The sequence below is a fragment of the Gobio gobio genome (assembly GCF_949357685.1).
Source record: "Gobio gobio genome assembly, chromosome: 23".
Lineage (NCBI taxonomy): Eukaryota > Metazoa > Chordata > Actinopteri > Cypriniformes > Gobionidae > Gobio > Gobio gobio.
In genome coordinates this window covers 11841497-11863592 of record NC_137119.1, presented here as the reverse complement: position 1 = coordinate 11863592, position 22096 = coordinate 11841497, and the positions used below count along the sequence as shown (strand labels likewise).

At 39.8% G+C, this 22096-nt stretch overlaps 1 protein-coding gene across 3 annotated transcripts in view; it reads left to right on the top strand.

The window, feature by feature from the left end:
• arhgap21a (Rho GTPase activating protein 21a) overlaps positions 1 to 22096 on the top strand; it is a 136351-nt gene that overhangs the window by 61857 nt on the left and 52398 nt on the right. For 2 of the 3 annotated variants that reach the window (XM_079806793.1, XM_079806794.1), the window contains 2 exons: positions 12294 to 12479; positions 15950 to 15971. In XM_079806793.1, the coding sequence (XP_079662919.1) occupies positions 12294 to 12479; positions 15950 to 15971 (208 nt within the window). Of the gene's footprint in view, positions 1 to 1054; positions 2704 to 12293; positions 12480 to 15949; positions 15972 to 22096 lie in introns of those variants that run through there. The other variant, XM_079806792.1, reaches the window with a different exon arrangement.

The window sequence follows — 22096 nt, the reverse complement described above, 5'->3', positions numbered from 1 at the left end:
ATTTAAGGGTATTGGGGCAATTTTGTATGCAGCCTTTGTCTCCTTAATCAAACACACCTGATTCAACGTATCAGCTAATTAGTAGAGACCCCATAACAAATCAGTTTTGCACCAACACCCGAAATGGGTTTCAGAACTAAGGCCACATCCACACGAAGCCAGAGCTTTCCCTATCCAATCTTTTTTTCCCTCGTCTCAATAAATATCTGCGTACACACAAAACCACTGAACTCGACTCAAAACAATGTAGTATACATGTCAGACCAGTATGTGGCGCAGTAATTCTGCCAGAGAGATGCACTAAAACGGAGAAGAAGACTTGGAGCATGCGCGAGACGTGGTGTGATGACGTCACCGTTTCACAAAATATACGGATTGGCTGTACACACAAAAATGCAAGGGTGTCGGTTTCAGATTTATCCACTCTGGGACCCGGTTTTAAAAAATACCGGTTTCAGGCTCCCAAAACGTTGGATCCATCTGAGCGAAACGCTGATACGATAAAAACATTTTTGTTTTTTTGTATACAGCTAAACACGTCTCCCTGTGGACGCCCCGACTAAGAGACATTAAAAACTTGTACAGTTGGGGTTACTCAGGGTTGGGAATAAGTGACGCTTACAGGGTTTTTACTGCATTGAAAATATTTTGGCTGCCGTGCACAGAAGACCAACAGCCAATGTCAGGATTTCGTTAAATACATGAAATTTTTCACTAAACAAAATGAAGGGCATACAGAATTAGAACTGTATACTGTATTAGAACTGTAATATCCCTTCCCTTTAAGTTCAAAATACCTGAGCAGCGGTAACCTGCTATGTAAATATGTGCTGCATGCTTTCCTCTCAATAACACAACCAACACAACACAAATGACATTGATGAGATTGATGAGAAAGTATCTGATATGTTTGAACTAGGCTTGCTACGATAGTCGGTGTTGCCGGTGTTACCGGTGTCCAGACTCAACACCGGTTACATCACTTGCCCACCGTGGCACAGCCCACCGTCTTTTTGATTTTTTTATAGTAATAAAATAATTTAGTTCAGTTAGAGAACAGACAATACAAATAAAAACTGAACGTATCTGCTTAATAAAGCAGGATCCGACCGTGAGTCTCGGCAGCGGCAGGAGTCATTCATCAGATTTAAGAGTGAGGAGCTGACTGAGATGATCGCGGAAGATTTGGTTTCAAAGCGAAACGTAAAAGCGCCTATTTAAGGAAGTTTGTCATTTGTTTTGTTGTTGTGTTTTTCATTAAAAATAATAGACTAATGAACCCATAATTCAAGCAACCCGCAGCCGAATTGGCGCTAATTCAAAACCGAAAGTTAAATGTGCACGGCCGCACAGAGAGCGCATTGTTTACTTTCGCCTGGCTCCACAGTGCGAGCCTCCGCTACGCTGACTGCGCGCATTTATTTTTGCCGCGCGCACCCTCGCGCTCGTGCGGGCGCGTCGAGTATAAACGAGGCTTTACGGACGAACTGTTATTCATTCATGGCGTGCATCTCAATCATAGACTGATCAATGCTTGATCAGTGCCCTGACTACTGAACTAGGGAACTGATTGAGACGCACCCATGGCCTCACAGAGCGCGCATTTACAGACGAGCTGTCATTCACGGTGTGCGCGCACTGGCGCGTTTTCAGTTCAGAGCGGTCGTGTGCATGTTACTTTCGGTTAGATAGAATTAGTGATTTAAATGCCTCCGCCGGTGATACCGGTATTACCGGTGTTGTCACACATCAATTAACTGGTGGGAAAATTTCCTCACCGTCACATCCCTAGTTTGAACCAACAAGAAAAATCAGCGTCAGTGTCACAAAATTCAAGTTAAAACAGCCCACCGCCAAGTCTCTATGATATTGTGGCTTCATAAATTGTAAGTCACACTATTTTCATTCATGCTCCTTGCACAGACAATGCAGGATGAGTTACATGCCAAACAAACTTTAATTATTAGGGTTACAGGTTTAGATGACTAACCATAAGTTTGATCAATAGTAATGTAAGACTTAGCATATCACTAGTCAATTTTCTTTGCATTGTGATTCAATGTATGTCTACATGCTGCATGAAACTCTTATTTCAAGAGACATTTGAGATGGGCAGTAGAGTAGCTTTGCAGTGAGCAATGAAGAACAAACAAATAAGGAACATGGAAAGTGTGAAGAGAGAACCATCTTGTCCATTGGAGGCAGATGTGTGTGCTTGTGGTACGCTTGCGTTCTGACGGTCTCTTTCCCTGCTTCACTCTCTCCCCGACGTGCTCCGTGTCTCAATGGAAACCTCATGCATGAGCACTCTGCCTTCCCACTCTGAAAGCGAGAGCAAGAGAGAGAGAGGGAGGGATTGCGAAGAGCGAGAAAGAATCACATCATCAGAAGATCAGCAGAGGAAAGCAACCATAGCAAGGACCAGCAGGCTTTGCCATGCTCACTCAGAGGAATGGGGCGTGTGCCGGCTGCGTTCTGCCCGGGAAGGAGGGCTCAGAACAGATGGATGTAGCAGGGTGTACCTGTGCCTGGGATTGTCTGACAGGGGTGGACGGCTGTTTATCGGACACTTCCTGCCTTTGGTTCCAGCTCCTGGCCAGGGCATACTGGGGGGACGTGGAACTGGGGCTCCGGGAGGCCCAGAAGGATGTCTCTTGGCGCAGATTGAAGAAGACGTCTCCGAGGAACTGCATGCGGTCTTGGGTAAGGATCTCTGGATCTGCTGTAGGTTAAGAGCAGCAGAACTAGAAAGGAGAAGATGAGTTCATAGTGACAGTCTGGTGCTGCTGCGGGATGGAGGGCTTTCACATCGGCAGAGGCTCCCAGCGGTGTATTGAGTTACGCGGGGCTGAGGGGGGCGAGGAGATGGCTCTCAGGAATGCTTTGTGCGTCATTCACATCCAGGGTGGTTGGTTAGGTCTCCTACATTGAGCCAACATGTAACATATTTTTCACTGCAAGATGACAGTGTGTACGTGCCCTGGTTTCATGTTTCAGTTATTGTTCCTATGTAAGCAATGGTCCCAACAGATGAACCTTGGGATTGAACAGAATTTTGATTGGATACTTGCTCATGTTTTTAACCCAAACCCTGTGGATGATGGTTTCGTCTGGAGAACAGAGCTGTGGTTGAGTTGTTTCTATGTTTTTATCTTTGGAAAAGTGTGTGTTCGAGAAAGAGAGATGTTTATGTGTTCACAGTGAGCTCCACTGTGGCTCAAGAGTGACTCACGCTTGCCATAACTACAGGACGCATATGAATATTTGTGTATTTCGTCATGACAGCATTTAGCAAGGAAAAGTTATTGTTTAGAGGTTGCTCTATCATAGCTAAGGAAACTTTCATGAAATGGATTTCCTTTTCTTTTTTCATTTACCTGTTAGCTTTGACTCAGATGTTTCTCCTTACATTCCATAAGAGAAATGAAAATACAGGACACAGTTGAGATAGTTGACAGTGGAGAAATATAGCTAAATCATTTGGTCTTTAAAGAATTTGATGAGAAAAGTTTGGGTTAATTGTGGGATTATATTTTGGTAACTTGTCAAATCTGATTTTGAGACCTTGTTGAGATCTCCCATGATTGTCACATTGCTGTAGTCTTTTTCTCAACAGGAAATAAAAGGAAAACAGAAAAAAATACAAACGTGTCTATTTAATCCCGTTGCTTGCTTGACAAACAAAAAAGATGCAGTAGATTAGATGGGCTGAGAAATATCTTGGATGTATGAGCTGCGCTATGTAAAGTTTGTCAACTATTTTGGCTGTAGAACCCATGAATGTGATTTCAAACCAAGTTTATGAAACCTATCAACCATACACCACTTCTTTTTAAATCCCTAAAAAAGTACTTGGTTGTGAAATGTGATTGTTATGTGATTAGTTCTTGAATGTGACCAATGGCCAATGGTATTGTGTGTATTCATGGACTGGCTGGTTTGTATGATGCTGTTTCTGGTGTGAAGGACTCTCACACAGGGCATTCATTCACGTCTCCTGGACTTTCCGCCATTCAGATGAGAGCTTTTTCCAGCTGTATAATTTAACAGGTTAAATTTAGCATTGGAAACAGGGTTGTGTGCCCGCCACTATGACTGGCTAATGGTAGGGAAATGAAAAATGAAAGGCAGAAGAAAGTTATGATGTTATAGTGGGTGTTGCTGGAAAACCACGTGTATGAGTCAAGGTTGCATTAGCAGGTGAAGCAGAGTAAAGACAGGAAAAATAATTCTTCACACAGTGGTATAATTATAAAGAATGATGCTAGAAAGTTTCAAAATTGAGCTTAAGAATACATTCACGTCTTTCTACATTTTTTTGTTGGTACACTTAAGGCCAATTCACACATCCCCGACAGATGACAACAGATATTGCGTCAGGTTTTGTCTGTTTGAGTCTGTTGGCGTTTGTTGGAGCTTGTTTTCGCATATTAGGCATAAATATGCTGAATCGAAATTAGAATGTCAGAGAAGTGACGTGTTGTAATCTGGTGAATGTCGCCATTGGTCTGCATCTGTCGGTGTGAATGGCCCTTAATTGTATTAAATGTTCTCTGGTAGTGTAGTTTAAATCTAGATAGTGTATGTGTGTATATATATATATATATATATATATATATATATATATATATATATATATATATATATATATATGCCGGTAATGTAAAATTCTCCTTATATAAGAGTACTTATAGTTCAAAGAGTATACTTTCATAAATATGTTTCTTAACACTTTTTTAAAATGGTACTTTTAAATAATGTCAAATTAAGTTATGGTCATGCTTTAAATATGTATTTATGCATTATTTTAATATTGCTTTTAATACTTTAAGTTATTTTTGAAAGAAATGTAATCTTTTTTTCAAATAATAACCATAAGAATGCAGTAACAAATTGCATATTTCATATAGGGGTGAATTCAGCTTGATTGTGACACTTTTCCCCAGTCATCTCAATGGCAAAAAGTGTCCCATTCAACCTGAATTCACCTATATTTTATTTGTTATCCAATGTTCAGCTGTTCTTTTTAATAGTCAAAGCTCAGTAAACACTGCAGATATCATGAAGGTCACAGACACAGAGATGTACTTTTAATTTCACCAAACTGATTGCTCATTAAACAAACCCTTACATATAATGTTTTAAAACCATTTCAAGTTGTGTGACATAAAGCGTTAATATCCAGTGGGTGAGTTGTTTACTTACATTTTAATTAGACTTCCCAGACTGATTTTTGAATGCAAAACGTGCACGAAAACGTGAACTCAATGGGCTCAGAGGAGGCAAGAGAGTCGTTCTATCGCACTGTAACTTTAACTACTGGTGCCAGCAGCCATTTCACCCTATAGCTCAAGACACTGAAGCTAAGCAGGGCTGAGCCTGGTCAGTACCTGGATGGGAGACCTCCTGGGAAAACTAGGTTGCTGCTGGAAGAGGTGTTAGTGAGGCCAGCAGGGGGTGCTCAACCTGTGGTCTTTGTGGGTCCTAACGCCCCAGTTTGTTGATGGGGACACTATACTGTGACAAGCACAGTCCTTTGATGGAGACGTTAAACCGAGGTCCTGACTCTATGTGGTCATTAAAAATCCCAAGATGTCCTTTGGAGAAAGAGTAGGGTGTAACTCCTGGCCTCTGTCCATTATGGCCTCCTAATCATCCCCATATACTGATTGGCTTCATCACTCTGTCTCCTCTCCACCATTTGTGGTGGTTGAAGAGATTCATGTAAAGCTCTTTGACAAGCCAGTACCCAGAAAAGCGCTATATAAATGTAACAAATTATTATTATAATTATTATGGTGCTGCTGTTGGACAGTGTCACTTCAGAAAACTAGTCTTTTATACACGTTTTAATGTCATATTTGTTTTATTTTTGTACTGTGGATTATTTTCTCATCCCGTTTTTGAGTAGGCACTGCCTCCTTTGCCTCCTCCGAGAAAACGCATTTGCTCCTTGCTATAGTATGTTTAAAACAGAATGCTAGAGTACTGCATACTGTGCAGTACATTTACATTTTACATTTACATTTAGTCATTTAGCAGACGCTTTTATCCAAAGCGACTTACAAATGAGGGCAATAGAAGCAAATAGAGCAAAAATATGCAAGTGCTGTAACAAGTCTCAGTTAATCAAGCACAGAACAGATTTTATTTTATTTTTAAATAAATTAGACAGACAGAAAATGAATAGAATGATAAGTGCTATTCTTGATTGGTCAGGTGCTGCTGGAAGAGATGTGTCTTTAGATGTTTTTTGAAGATGGCTACAGACTCGGCCGCATGAATTGAGATAGGCAGGTCATTCCACCAGATGGGAACGGCCCAGGAAAAGGTCAGTGAGAGCGATTTCATGCCTCTCTGGTATGGCATCACAAGGCGTTGTTCACTGGCAGAACGTAAGTTCCTGGAGGGTGTGTAAGTCTGAACAAGCGAGTTTAGGTATATTGGTGCAGAGCCAGTGGTTGCTTTGAAGGCGAGCACCAATGTCTTGAATTTGATGTGAGCGGCTATTGGTAGCCAGTGCAGACTGATGAAGAGAGGCGTGACATGCGCTCTCTGGCTCATTAAAGACTACCCTCGCCGCTGCATTCTGGATGAGTTGCAAGGGTTTGATAGTGCATGCTGTAAGGCCCGCTAGAAGAGCATTACAGTAGTCCAGTCTGGAGAGAACAAGAGCTTGTACCAGTAGTTGTGTGGCATGCTCTGAGAGGGAGGGTCTAATCTTCCTAATGTTGAATAGTGCAATTCTGCAGGACCGGGATGTTGCAGTAATGTGGTCAGTGAATTTTAGCTGATCATCAATCACAACCCCAAGGTTCCTGGCTTTCCTGGACGGAGTTATGGTTGATGAACCTAGCTGAATGGAGAGATTGTGATGAAGTGCTGGGTTGGCTGAGACCACAAGCAGTTCTGTCTTTGCAAGGTTGAGTTGCAGGTGATGTTCCTTCATCCAGGCTGAAATGTCTGTTAGGCAGGCAGCGATACGAACACCAACCGATGGATCATCTGGTTGAAATGAGAAGTAGAGTTGAGTGTCGTCGGCATAGCAGTGATAGGAAAAGCCATGTTTCTGGATGACAGATCCCAATGATGACATGTAGATGGAGAAGAGAAGTGGTCCAAGCACTGAGCCCTGGGGAACGCCAGTGGCTAGATGATGTGACTTAGACACTTCACCACTCCAGGACACCCTGTTATATTGTATATTACATACTATTTTATAAAATTGCATGTATTTTTAATTGCATTTGTATTTTTAATCCAGATATCTGTAAAAAAAAAATGTCTCACTGTTTGGCAGTATGGCCAAATAATTGAAAAGAAGGAAATTTGAAAAATCTTACAAAAATGTTACATCATATTTACAGGATCCAGACTGCATACTACACAAAATATGGGACTAGTAGTATGCTAGTATGCCTTTCCATACTTCAGTCATTTCTTTGTGAGAGTTTGCAGTGGACTGTGTCCAAGACTAAATGTAAGTAATTGAATTCCCTCTGGTGATGTCATGTTCAGGCTCAGTTGTGTAAAAGCCCAGCCCAGACTCTAGAGACTTTCACAGCTGTCTGTACCTGAGCCCAGCCACAAGCTAAAATACATCAATTCCCTTATAATACATCCATCTCCTGCAGGGCTAGACCACAGTCTGGTCTGTTTGGCAGGCAGAGTGACCCAGAGTCAGTGTGGTGTTGTCAGAGCCTACCACAGACAAACACCCTGTGGCGGAACGGGATACTACTGCCATTATTTCATAATGTAAATGTCACACGTTTTCTCCAAGCATACATTTGAATGAAGTCAGTCGCTACAATGTGAATTAGCACTTCACCCTGCCAGAAGAACATCAGTGATACGGGTGTCAAGAAACACTGACTGTGTCGTGATGTGTATGGCATGTATATTTGTTGGTCATTGGTCATATGGAAAGAAATGTCTCGGTTGAGTCAGAGCATTTTCTGTGTGACCGTCATTCATTGTCATGGCAGATATTTGAGATGTGTAAAATCATGTCAGCGATGCTTTATAAACATTCACAGGATACTCTGTTTCAATACCTTCTGCCCTTAAGAGAAACCCATTGTTTTTAGATGCCGTATGAATGACTGTTTGGATACAGAACAGCTCTGTCCCAAACCCTAGTAAGCCGCCTTGCTGTCTAAGGCGGGGCCTTTCACAAGTTTTTCTGTGCTACTTTTCCATTGATTTTCAGAGTAAACGTGCTATTTAAACGTCTTTTGCAGCGCCTTGTGTTTTACATGGCATTCTAAAAACACGGTGCTCAAGTTAAAAGAAGTTCATGCATCTCCAGAGCTTGCTTTTTTTTTCGTTATACTGACTTGTGTCCAAGGTTGCCAAGTTTGCGTAACAAAACCAGCCCAATTGCTATTCAAAACCTGCCAAAATCTAGCCCAATCACATTCTAGTGGGGTGTTGGGGATGGGGGGTGGTGGTTCCCCAGTAAAAACCGCGTTCCGGGGGGTAAAAATCAAGTCACTTCTCAAGATTACTTACACCCGCGGACTAAAAACCAACCACAGCAACGGTGCAAAAGTAGCCCATATTCATGGGAAAACCGCAGATTTGGCAACACTGCCTGTGTCTCACGTTTTTAACAGCAAAAACACATTCTGTGCGAATCATCCCTGAATAGACAGCTGCTTTCAAAGTCAACATTTTACTTGTCTAACAGCATGCCTAATATAAAACACACTTAAAGTTGATTTCTTCTTACTGAGTCTGATGTTAGCATGTTGCTAAACTAATGATGCAGTAAACTAAGTAGCATAAAAATACATAATGCATACAGATATTAGGTTAAAAATGCATTTAAAGGGGTCATAACACACACAGTTTACACCAATCTCTTAATCTTGAGTACCTATAGAGTGGTATTGCATCATTCATATCTCCGAAGAGTCTTTAGTTTTATCAGATTAATAAAAGACCGATACACTGTACCGATTCTTTTCGAAAACAGCCGAGCTTGTGGAGGCGTGCAGTGGGCGGAGCTAAAGAGTCATAAGCACATACACACACACAATACATCATCGCAAGATCCCTGGATAACTTTTGATTCACTATACGTTTGTGTTGTTTACATTAGGCACTTGCGTGCCAATTGCCAACAAAACAAAGACACTTCACGAGTTCACACTTACACCAAATTAAATAGAGGAAAGATGCTGTCCAGGGGAGGGCTCCGGGCTATGAATTTTGGCCCGAACCCAGAGTATCCCCTGTAATAGAGATAGTCTAGAACTAGACTGCATTCCATTATAGATTGTGTTGACATCTAATAAGAGTTTATTAAATCAAAGTGAGGAGATAGGGTGGAGGAGGAATGCTAAAAAATTTAAATGAAAAGGAGGTAAATCTGCAGTATATATACACCTCTTATCGTTGATTAAATTGATTAACTTAATGTGCTCCACTTGTGTTTAATTAGGTTTAATTATCTGAACGTGCTCCTCCCGAAATTTGTTAAGGGGGGGGGGGGGGTGAAACACTCATTTTCAGTCAATCTCATGTCAATCTTGAGTACCTATAGAGTGGTATTGCATCTTTCATATCCCCGAAAAGTCTTTAGTTTTATAATATTTGACATGATTGTCTTGCCATGACAACCAAAAACACACTTCTTTGGTGACATTGTTGATTTCGTGAAGTCCTGTGACTGCAGCGCAGCCGGCTTCCCTAAAGCGTTTGCTCTCTCGCTCTAGTCGTGCGCGCGCCCTTCTGGGAGAAGAGCCCGGACGGCCTGTACAAGGACTTTCCGCCCCATCTGACGTCACGTTTTGGATGGGATGGGAATCCAAGTCTTTAACAGTGTAAAAAGCTCAGTATGCATGAAACAGCATTTCACCCCCCCCCCCTTTAATAAAGCATCACTTGATGCCACTCCATCTTTCAAACGATTCGAACCGGGCCTTGTTTATAAAACATTCGTCACCAAATGCCGGGAATAAACAAACACACTTGCATAACTCTGTTGCTGCTCCGGAAAAACAAACTGCATCCACTGTTCCCTTAATGCTGAATTCTTTGGGAAGCTAAACAAGGTTATCTTTCCCTCACAACCAAAAACACACTTCTTTAGTGGCATTGTTGATTTCGTGGTCTAAAAACAAAATGACAGCGCTGCCGACGGCTTCTGTAACCCGAAAGTTTTTTTTATTTGGCCATGTTTAGCATGAGAATCCAACTCTTTAACAGTGTAAATAAGTCAGAATGCATGAAATAGCATTAGATCTCCCCCTTAAATGTTTTATCAGTACTTTTCTGTTGTAAATACTGTGACCAGTAAGAACAGTCATCATTTTTTATAGTTCTGTGTGTTAACACGCTATTGCCGCTTCAGCTTCAATGAACTTTGATGAACTTCTTCAATGGTAGCTTGTGTCCTGGGTCTCATGGTTTGCTCATCATAACAGTTTATCTGCATATCCTGATCATAATACAGTTCAGTGCTTATGAAAATCATTTAGAACACCAAGAGTCTGTGTGTGAGTGCTGATGTACCAGGTTTTAAAAAGGCAAATGTTTTGCTGCTGCATTGGGACAGAGAGTGCTTTGTGTAATCATAAGCTTCTTCAAAGAAGTGCTTTTTTACTCTAACTGATTATTACCATGTCAGTTTTGGGTTAAACACATTAAAAAAGACCCTCTAGAGATCAAACTCTTTTAAACCTTTCTTGAACTGACAAAGGTATTATACTGCACATTTGGCAAAACAAATGACATTACCATTTATAAATCATGAAAACAGAAGTGTTCTTGATCATAGGTGAGACGGGGGCTAGTTGTCACATTAATCACTATAAGCTTTGTACTCACATGTCAAATGTTTTTTGTGACTCTTGTCCTACAGGCAAAAACTTCAGTATCCTCATATTTTTATAACTTATGTGTAAACAAATACTCTCACACACAATATACATACATTCAGACAAGAGTAAACTATATAATGAAGGTATCTTTTAACTGATAGCTGTGTTCTCAGAACAATTATTAATATTCATTATTAATTGCAATTTCTATTGGTCAAAGTGGTTTGCTATACCTTTTACATTTGTGCAGTTATTAGGGTGTAATATGCTCATTAGTCTCAGCCTCAGACGTCACACCCACAGGCCATTGGCTGAAAGTCTGATGCATAAGGCACACTTTTCTGGAAACACTTCAGGTGTTTCGAAGTCGTCATGTGGTTGGTTGAATTCTACAGGATGACCGTGAGACGTGTGTGTCGCATTCTTTAACGGTCCGCTTGGAAACAAATGCCGTGACTCCAAACTCCCTCGTGGTAGAAAAACGCTGTTGTGTTTATAACTGTGACAATGAAAGCATACCAGGATCAACTAAATGCTGGATTTTCAAAAGTATGTGAAGTTCGTGGCTCCATTTGTAACGTACTGCTCCGAGACATGAAGGTTGAGGATCCAAATGCAGCTTTATTGATGGGTAATCCACAATCGTTGTCAAAAACAGGCAAAAGGTCATACACAGGCAAGCAGTCCAATCAGGCAAACAAGACAGGAGAGACAGGCCACGGAACAGGCAAGGAATCCAAAACCAAGAGACAAGAAACCAGGGAAAACGCTCAGAAATTCAGTGATAAAACTAACAAGACTTAGCAATGATTGACAGAATTGACCAAGTTTATATAGACACAGGTGGAATGATGTGTCCGGGCAGTGAGTATTGTGGGTAATGTAGTCTGTGGTGATATGGCAATAGTCTGAGGTGGAGTGCACTCTGGTGGACTACACGGGCACTCTCACTGGTGATCGTGACACCATTGTTGCAGTAAACTTGAACAACGTTTATGAATTAATAATTTGTTGATGCACAACGGTCTGTTATTGCAGGGTCATTGACTTTTTACATTTTCATGCCTCTAAACATGAAGCGGAACCAAACGAACTGTTATTGGTTGCATTACATGTCAGTCAAACGTCCTCTTGGGCAGTCCTTCACCATTGAAAACTGCGATGGAGTCCAGACCTTCTGCCGTCAGTCTGAAGGTCTGGCTATGCGGGACTTTATGTTCATGTGCTTTTTTTTCCTTGGCAATATGATTTGATGTGTTCAATAGTTTTTGTTTGTGTTTATTCATAAATATCTGATATGGTAGCTGCAATAATTGACTGTAGAGCTATATGATGAATGTAGGGCTCTTGAGCCAAAAACATAACCATCATTTCCTCTATGTGGATTGTTTCTTTAATACACTTACTGCCATTGGATAATAGTATCTGAATGACTAATTATTAGTATTTTGTTCTCTTTCTCAGGCCAAACAGAAGGATGGTTGTGAGCGCAGCGAGGCATCAGCTTTGTCTCCGGCTGCTGAAGACGAGCCCTTCTCATGGCCAGGGCCTAAAACATTGCACCTACGCCGCACCTCTCATGGCTTTGGCTTCACGCTCCGTCACTTCATCGTGTACCCGCCTGAGTCAGCCGTGCAGTCCTCTTTCAAGGTCAGTTCACAGCATACACGTATATAAGAGTGGTCCAGATCATTGGGTTGACTGGTTTTGTCAGTTTGCTTCCTGAATGTAATTCAGCTTCAGAGACTCTTTTCTCCATCTCCAGCAGATCAGTGCTTAAATGGTTACTGCTCCTCCACATACGATAATAGGTTAATTTGTGACATTTGCATCTCATCTGTTGGTAGTAGTGATGCACCAACATTTTTTTTTTACTGACACACTGAAATCGGAATTAAAGTTTTCATTTCGCCAAAAGAACGCAACTGAAAATAAAGTTTTAATTTCGCCAAAAAAACGAAACTAAAAATATAGTTTTCATTTAGCCAAAAAAACGAAACCGAAAATAAATGTTTCATTTAGCCAAAAAAACGAAACCGAAAATAAATGTTTCATTTAGCCAAAAAAACGAAACCGAAAATAACGAAACCGAAAATAAATGTTTCATTTAGCCAAAAAAACGAAACCGAAAACCGAAACCACTGTTTACACTGCATCAACAGCATAAGATATATATATAGGGACTATAATAATGACGTGTTTTCATGACAGATTTATTCAAACATACCTCAAATAATGAAGGTTAAGTAAAAATATTTTAAATATGTAGTGTAGTGGATATATTTTGAAAATGTTCCTCCCTAGTTATTTTTTATGGTCACTGAATGTCTTTCCTGAGGTAAATTCACCGTTATGTGACATTGTCTACAAGCTGTTTTATTCACATCTTTCTGCGGTTGAAACACTGAATGAGCAATCACTTGAGACACGATACATTTCTTTTAACATACCGTCCAATGTTCATTCTTTATTTCATGCTCTATCTGAGTGACATCAGCCTATTGGCCCCTCGTCCATAAAGAGATTAAAGCTCTGTTTTCCCACCATCACTGGCTATCAGTATTAAAGCATCTAGATAATGCTAGTACCATCAACTGTTTTCAGATAATGCTTCCTTACAGATTAGTTACTGTCAGCAAACATGCAATTCACACTAATCCAACTGGCAAATATATGCCAACAAAACATGACACAAACATAGAAGAATGAGATTTATTTTTGTTTGTCTCACTGACTTTAAACTTTGCAACAGTATTTGTAGTTTTAATCTGTTTTTGTGTTTTTGTTTTTTTTGTATTCATTTGTTATTATGTAAAGTTTTTGGGAATGCTTAAAGGATTAGTTCACTTCAAAATGAAAGTTTCCTGATATTTTACTCACCCCCATCTCATCCAAGGTGTTCATGTCTTTCTTTCTTCAGTCAAAAAGAAATTACATTTTTTAAGGAAAACATTCCAGGATTTTTCCTGGAATAGGGTCTTATCTAGCGAAACGATCGGGTATTTTCTAAAAAAAATTAAAATGTATTTTAGGGCTGTCACAATATCAGATTTTTTACAAAATGACCAGAAGAATTCATGGTAACGATATATATCGCGATATCTATAGAAACCTTGAGGAAAAAACAATGTTATCAGTCAATTTCATCTTTACTTTGTTTAAAGATACTTTATTGTATGTGTTTTGCTTTCTTTTTTAGCCAATTAATCACATTGCATACAATAATTGAGACTCTGGCTTTCTCTGGCTTCTTTGACAGCCTAAGAAACAACCAGAAGATAAAAAAAATACTGTCAAGTTCAACAGTATTATAAATAAACTTTAACAACACTTAACCTGTTAACTTCCCTTACGAAAATGAACCGTGGTTTTACTACAAATAAAACAAAAAAATGTGGTTATTATAGTTAAACCATGGTAACCACAAATTAACCATGGCTTTACTACTCTAACCATAGTTTAACCATGGTATTTGTGGTAAAACAGTGGTTGTATAAATGGTAATCAATCAGCCAAAAAACCATGGCTACTACACTTTTACTATAATAAAACCATTGGTAATTTCTGTAAGGATTGCATCCCCATTTGGAACCCAATTCCAAGAAATTGCATACTCTAAAGAAATGGCACATCCTAATCAAAATACAAATAACATTTATTTTCACAGAATGAGGCAGAAATTCTCATATTTTATAGCTATACAGTGATAAATGCTTTGTTGAATACTTCTATGGGTCACTTGTGGACTTTCTGCACGAGACTGCCCTCCGATGTCGAGTATGAATTAAACAAATTACATGTGAGAGTTTAGCATACCATAATGCTCACAACGCCATACTTTGGATAAAAATACAACAAACATATTCCTCTCTAAATATATTTGAAGTAAACATCCATAAGTTTTTATCCGAAAGAGCACACTTTTTGACTAAAAGACTTAAGGGATGTAAATAAAACAAAACAGAAAGGCGTAAACAGTTGACAGGTTAATGTAACATTTCCCGTTTCAGGACTAGCAGACTAGCAAAATAATTGCAACTTACTCTCTGTACAGTGGTCGAAATCCACAGGATGAAGGGCGTGGAGGTGGGTGAACAGGTTGATGGTTTTGCCCCCTTTTGCGACAAGTCGTTTTCAGTGAATCCAAAAAAACAGCTGTGCACGTTGCGTCTTCTGCTTTATGAAAGATGGCAGCGTTAAGGTGAAATACCACCACCTATTGTACTTCGGGACGTCAACCGGGTGCTCCCATTGGGTTATTTACGGGGTCATATTATCATATGTGTACTATTCATTTAAAATATTACGGTTTTCGCGATATATTTTCACACACTCAATAAACACTATACCGATATTTTGTGTTTTGAATATCATGGTTATTGTCAATACCGGTATATCGCGACACCCCTAATGTATATACTTTTTAACCTAAATTGCTCATCTTGCTCTGCTCTGTGACACACCACGGATTACGTAATCATGTTGGAAAGGTCACGCTAGACGTAGACTGAATGTCTGGCTGAACATGCAAGGACTAATACAAACGCTCTTTACCAAAAAACACTCCATCTTCAACTTCAAAATCGTCCGACATTGTTGTTTTACCTTTTTTTTTTTGCTAAAGGATGTTTGTGTTAGTCTTTGCATGTGCGCTTTGTAAACACGGGGGCGGTACTTCTGCCTACATATAGCATGACCTTTCCGACATGATTACGCAATCCGTGGCACGTCGCAGAACAGCGCAAGATGAGCAATTTAGGTTAAAAGTATATTAAAAAGTATAAGCCCTTTGAAACTGAATTGATTTGGACCTTCAACATTTTGGTTGCCATGGAAGTCTTTGATGGGGAGAAAAATCCTTGAATGTTTTCCTCAAAAAACTCTTCCTCAAAAATTATTTTTAACTGAAGAAAGAAAGAAATGAACATCTTGGATGAGATGGGGTGATTAAAATAACAGGAAATTTTCATTTTGAAGTGAACTAATCCTTTAAATAGGTTTTAGATGCAGCTAGGATTACTTCAAATGGAACATAATTTCAATCTTACAAAGCTCTTGATTTCATGAACGTTTTTGAAACATCTGAGTTTTAACACTCTTTAATCTTCTCTCTCTTTCAGGATGAAGACAATAGCAGCAGAGGTACGTTTAACCGGTCTGTGATTCACATTCACTGTGCTTGTTTATTTAAGGCTTTTCTCTGATGCCTGCATATAAGATCATTACACTGTCCTACGACATTGATCTAATAAACTTGGGTACGACATGTATGTAGACTGTATGATGACGACACCTACTGAATCGTAGGCTTAGATAATGATGCAAGTTAGTATAGAAGAATAAAAACATCACCATGATGTTTTTGAATAAAAATGGTGAATTGGTGAATAAAAACATCACCAGTGGTAAACAAATAGAGAAGGATGAATCTCACTTTTTTTATGTGCGCTGAAAAAAGAGGAAGCGAAAGGGGAGATAATAGATGCGGTCATGGCTTCATAAAAAAGAGACCAATTTGCCAGGCCAATTTTTCAAATGGAGCTTGAGATAAGTTGTTTTAAGTTTTAGCACCATGTCACGATAGAGACAGAGCGTATTTAGGCCACGCCCACACCGGGGGGGAAACAATCCAACGCTCTCCATTGACTTTGCATTGCGGGAGGCTGCCTCATTGTCATTTCGGACTTATAACAAAAAAAACAGAACAATGTACAAAAGCTGATATGTGACAAGGTGTACAGCAAACAAGCTAAAAAACACAGACATAAGTTTTTTATAAGCTGTCAACCCAAAAAAACGAGCGTTTAAGAAGATAAAAGTGGATACAGGCAATACGAAGTGACGCTTCAGCAGGATGAATGGGTAAATTTTGGGATCCTGACACTCAGTATGTCTCAGTATGTGTATGTGTGCAGTAAACATTTTGTCACTGTTAAGTAAAATATCCCAATGTCCGTTTTATATATGATATTTTCTGTCGTTGATTACATTCCCCTCTTATCAGTGTAATATGACCTGTAGCGCTCTGTCTCAATGGCCTGAATCCACTTTTTTGTCCTTAAACGCTTGTTTTTTGGGTCAACAGCTTATAAAAACGTCTGGGTTTTTGCCTCTGGGTTTTGTTTAGCTTGTTTGCAGTTCACTTTGTCACATATCAGCTTTTATACATTGTTCAGTTTTTTGTAATAAGTCCGAAATGACAAGGAGGCAGCCTCCCACAATGCAAAGTCAATGGAGACGGTTTGATTGTTTTCCCCCCCGGTGGGCGTGGTCTTCAGATTATGACGCGTGTCGCTCTGTCTCTATACGCCATTTCATGTTGCATTTGTATTGGCTAGTCAGTAGATTTAGGTCGTAGCATGCAACATTTCTGACACTGTCAGAAAATGATTGTAGGCAATCTTTGGTAGCAAGACCGTGACAACGGCCGTCTTTGAACCTCTCTCACCGACATAGGACTGTTTAGAAGCCACGACCACAGAAATCACCACGATTGGTCAGGTTAGGTTTGGGACAGCCTAAATGTATACCGAGTATGAGACATTGACCATGGCTAAGTTGATCATTGATTCATTCAGAGTCAACAAAGCTTAAAAGAACAGCCAAGTAAGCCCAAGAAAGATAATCCCTGCAAAAATAGCCATGTTAACGATGTTGGTCCTTTTTTTGGAGAAACCAGGTTCATGCTTCATAATATTAGGGAGGAGATTCTCAGAACTTCAGGTCTGTATCTGCTGTGTCTGTCATGAGAGTGAGGTGTTATCTTCAGTGGCCTGCGTCTGACCTTGCACCATGTGAATTGCTGGGAATCTTTAATGCTCGCGCCCTGGGCAGGAAAACTCCCAGCTGGCAGTGCAGCATGCTCTGTGGCGGTTGATCAGCTGTGGGCTGGTGTTTGGTTACTGCAGAGGAGTGCCATGACTGTTTGTGGAGTTACAAATCATATAAGGTAGTGGAATGTGCACAGTTCTTGTTTTTAGCAGAAAAGCAGCAAAATAATGATCAGTAGCTGTGAAGTAAATGAGAGGTTTATAGGAGTAGGGCTCTGGTATAGAGGGTAGACGGGAGTCACTGTGGTTACACCCACTGAGTGGCAAAAAGACTGAGAGCATTGTTGGAGTTCAGCTTGAATTCTCAGAAAAACACACAAAACACATCTAAAATGGGATCGAGCTGTGTGAATGACTGTACAAATAGATTCTACAGAAACGAGAAGCAAATGGATTACTGCAATTCGCAGAAGCAACTAATCCAGGCAGCGAAATGTGGATTTGCAGTTACAATTTTGTGTCAGATTTATAGTTTTTGGGGGTAAAGTCATACCCTAGCCTAGGTTATATATTGTGTTGGCAACTCATCAAGCATTAAGTCATGTCAAATTTATTTGTATAGCTCTTTCCAAGCAGCTTGCTTTACAGAAAGTCATAATGTTATGTATATAATGCTTTAGTGCTTGCAAGTTTTTGGGCTGGGGGAAATGACGATTACAATACTATAAGTGATCATTTGGATTTAGATCTACCTATATTTTATTTATAATGTTGTATAGCAGTTGTCTGGCTATCACCAGACCAAGCCCAATTTAAGGTTGAACATTGGTCTGGGGAGTCTGCTATGTATTTTCTACTGCACAAGAGGCGTGATAAACGAGCATAAATTAAATGACTCTGCATGCAATTGGATAGTCCTTCAACCAATCAGACCACAAGAGACGTGATCAACGGGCAACGACCCATCGCTTTTCTATCCGTCATCGTGTTAAACCCGCCAATAGCGGACCAGGTGGATAAGCCAGTCTGTGATTGGCTCCCGCAAAAGTGTAACAGAAGCAGTAAAAATGAATGTACAGGTTTCCAGACTGAGATGCAGGGCGAAATCAAATCGCCAACAGATCAGGCTGGGTTTACCCAGTCTAGTATAGCAGATAAAGGGTTCATAGACTTTGCTTTATGTGTTTTTCCGACATTGACATCAGGTTCATATAAATGTCAGGGAAACCTGATTCATGGCCACGTCAATAGCTATGTTTCCATCCAAAGTTGCACATTTAACTTATGCGCAAAATCGGAGTATCGCATAAAACATTTGCGAAAAAAGTCAAAAAGAAGAGAACAAAGTCTTCACTTCCTGATAAACTGACAATAAATATCACTAAGAAAAATGGAAGTTGATGCGGTAGGAGAAGCCACTATAATAATGTTTGTGTATATAGTATAATATATTACACCTCAGAGCACGCAGACAAAACACAATAAACACGGCTGTGTTAACATGCTTTCTGAGGCGGATGCCTGCTGTTTGGGAACGCAGTCGTGTAAGACAGTTCTGGGAGGTAATCATACTGAACCACTTTTATGACAGACTTGGCTTAGCCATTTCAGAATGACCAAAACAACATTTCTCAAACAACTTTTCTGATCCTGTGCAACAAGATCGGTCCACTGGTTGGTTCATTTATGCCATCCCTTTACAAAGTCACATGTTTTTTTTATGTTTTTAATGTGCACTTTTAGAATTTTTTGAACGTTTCCATCCACCGTTTTTTATGCAATATCCGTCTAATGTAGCTAATAGCTAATATCCATGGACCACTGGTTCTTTGGTGAATTGTGAGGATCGCTGTCGAGTCAAAGGCCTTTAATTTAGGCAGATAATAGTTGTTTTACTACCCCGTTTTCCCAGTTTCCCAGTCATTTTCACTAAAGCCAGTCATGTTTTGCCATTCAGTCCGACTGAGGGGACATTAAAGTGATATCAATGCATACCATCTATATACAGAAATTTACATAGCCAAGTGCATGTATGAGAGGATGGTTGTAAATGTATGCTAATGACAGTGTCGTACCCCCCGGCAAGGTCTGTCCAGATCTGAATTTGCTGAGTTTTTCAGTGTCAATCCTAACATTGTGTCATAACCAGTTCTTGAACCACCTTCAGAGTTTTTACATTCTACCATGGTGAATTTAACAATAGTTTGTTGCCATAAAATGCTGTATTCGTAATTTTACTGTAAAATCAATGCAGGGTAGAATTGTCATAACACAGCAAATTACTGTGATTTGAACAACTTGCAATATAAAATTAGCTGGGTTCAGTATTTTTAAGCATTTCTAATAAATAAATAAATAAAATGTAGGAAATCCATCAGTGCCTTAACTTCAATGTGCACTTTTTTGTTGTTGTTGTGCATATAAAATATTTCCATTCAAAACTCAAAATATGCATAAAGACATATAGTTGGATTGAAACCCAAAAATTTATTAATTTGCAATAAACATTTTTATAGTGTAGTATCCATGTCTGAATGAGCTCTTTGGTTTGGTCTGGTCAAAGCAGCACCATCTCTCTCTCTCTCTCTCTCTCTCTCTCTCTCTCTCTGTTCTGCTGCAGTGTTTGTCAGATTTTCCTTCATTTATATCCGAATCACGTCTGATACGCCCCATTATGACAACAGGAAAACCCACTCTGGCTTTCATCTGCTGCACGTATTCGTAATTTTCACTGCACGCACACTCACTTCAACATATCTTGCTGCCTTTAGTATTTAGTATGAGGTCAGTATGTAGAGTCCTGCATGCTCATGATGAACTTGTCTGTAATATTGCTTGTATGGAGATGTATTAACAGTTATAAAACAGATCCTCAGGCTCTCAGTTGCTGATACGGCATAACCTTAGAAACTTTTCTCTGTATAGAAGAACGGCAACTAAATGTTTCAATGGTCATTCGTGTCCTTAATATTTTTATTATGTAATTATATAAAAGCTAATAGGCATTCGAGGCCTGCTATGAATTCGATTACAGTCAAGTTCTGTTTGCCCACATTGGAAACTAATTCACAATTAAAGTAATCCCAACATGCTAAATTGTCTGTAGTAATTAAGGCACCAATTACAGCCCATTTTCAGACTGAGCTAAAGATATATTGATGAGCCCTTAGAGTTGACGGCTGTGTAGGGATGTTCCCTAGAACAGCTGTAGCGAATTGATTGGCCTTTCACTGACAGATTTGGTAAAGAGCTTTTCCTGCAGGAAATTGAGCTGCAGAAATTTCTCGTAACCGTTCCTAAATGGTGCATTCCAGAGAGTGCTGCAATGGGGGGTGTGTAACCTGAGACTTTTAAACACACAGATTTATTGTAGTGTTAAGGAAATGCTGCCCGCATGTGTAACACACGCCTTCATTTGGCAGCTTGTATTACTCTGCAGAAGGGCTGTAATACTCTTCAAACTTCAGAGAGTGCTCTGGGTGCTTGCTATTACATTGCTATTATTATTATTATTATTCATATAATATATAAATATACAGTGCTTGCCATTACTTTTGAATCAGCTGCTTTACTTATCAGCGGTTCAACACCTAAAGTATTGGCTGTTATCTATCAACCTCCGAAATACTGCAATACCTTTTTAGATAAATTTGGTGCATTCTTAACCTCTCTGTGTACCCTTTCACCTAACATTACTCTACTGGGTGATTTGAACATTCACGTGGACAATGCTACTAACCCACTTACAAAGGATTTAATTTCCTGCCTTGACAGTATTGGTCCTCTGCAATATGTGGATTTTCCAACTCAATTTTAAAGGCCACACTCTGGACCTTGTCTGCTGTTCAGGCATTACACCGCTGGACTGTATTGCAGATTTGGTCTCCTTTTATAACACTGAATTACAGCCGCAGTTTCCTCCTAATATCTAACCGTTTATCATCATAATCTCCTCCATATCGCTTTGAAATATAGCGTTCTGTGCAGAATTCAAATGGGTCCGATATGTTTTATTGTCTGCACTTACTGGCACATGTGACCCGCTCTGTGCTCTCGAATCTCTGGACCAGAGCAAACTGTGCGCGCTGAGACGGTGCGCGTGAATCTAACATGAAACCAGACTTCATTCACCCCAATGGAAAGCATATTTACACTGTCTGAATCGGTCACTATCCCCTATATAGTGCACTATGTGCCATTCACCATGTAGAAAATAGTGACCGTTTTCAGCTACAGCTTCAGCGTCTATTTAGGGGGCGGGACGCTTCAGATTCTAAAGAGCATTTGATTGGACAGAAGATGTGATGAGAAGCTGAAGTCCGCGGTGATGTCCTAAAAATCCGTGATCCATTTTAGTGGAAGTGAAAGACTGCAAGTTTTGAATGCTTATATCTCCTAAATGCGAATGTTTTGGAACACATAGCTTATTCATATCCTTAAGGCTAACATATTCATACGAAAAGCTAAAAAACTTAAATTTTGACTTCAGGGGACACA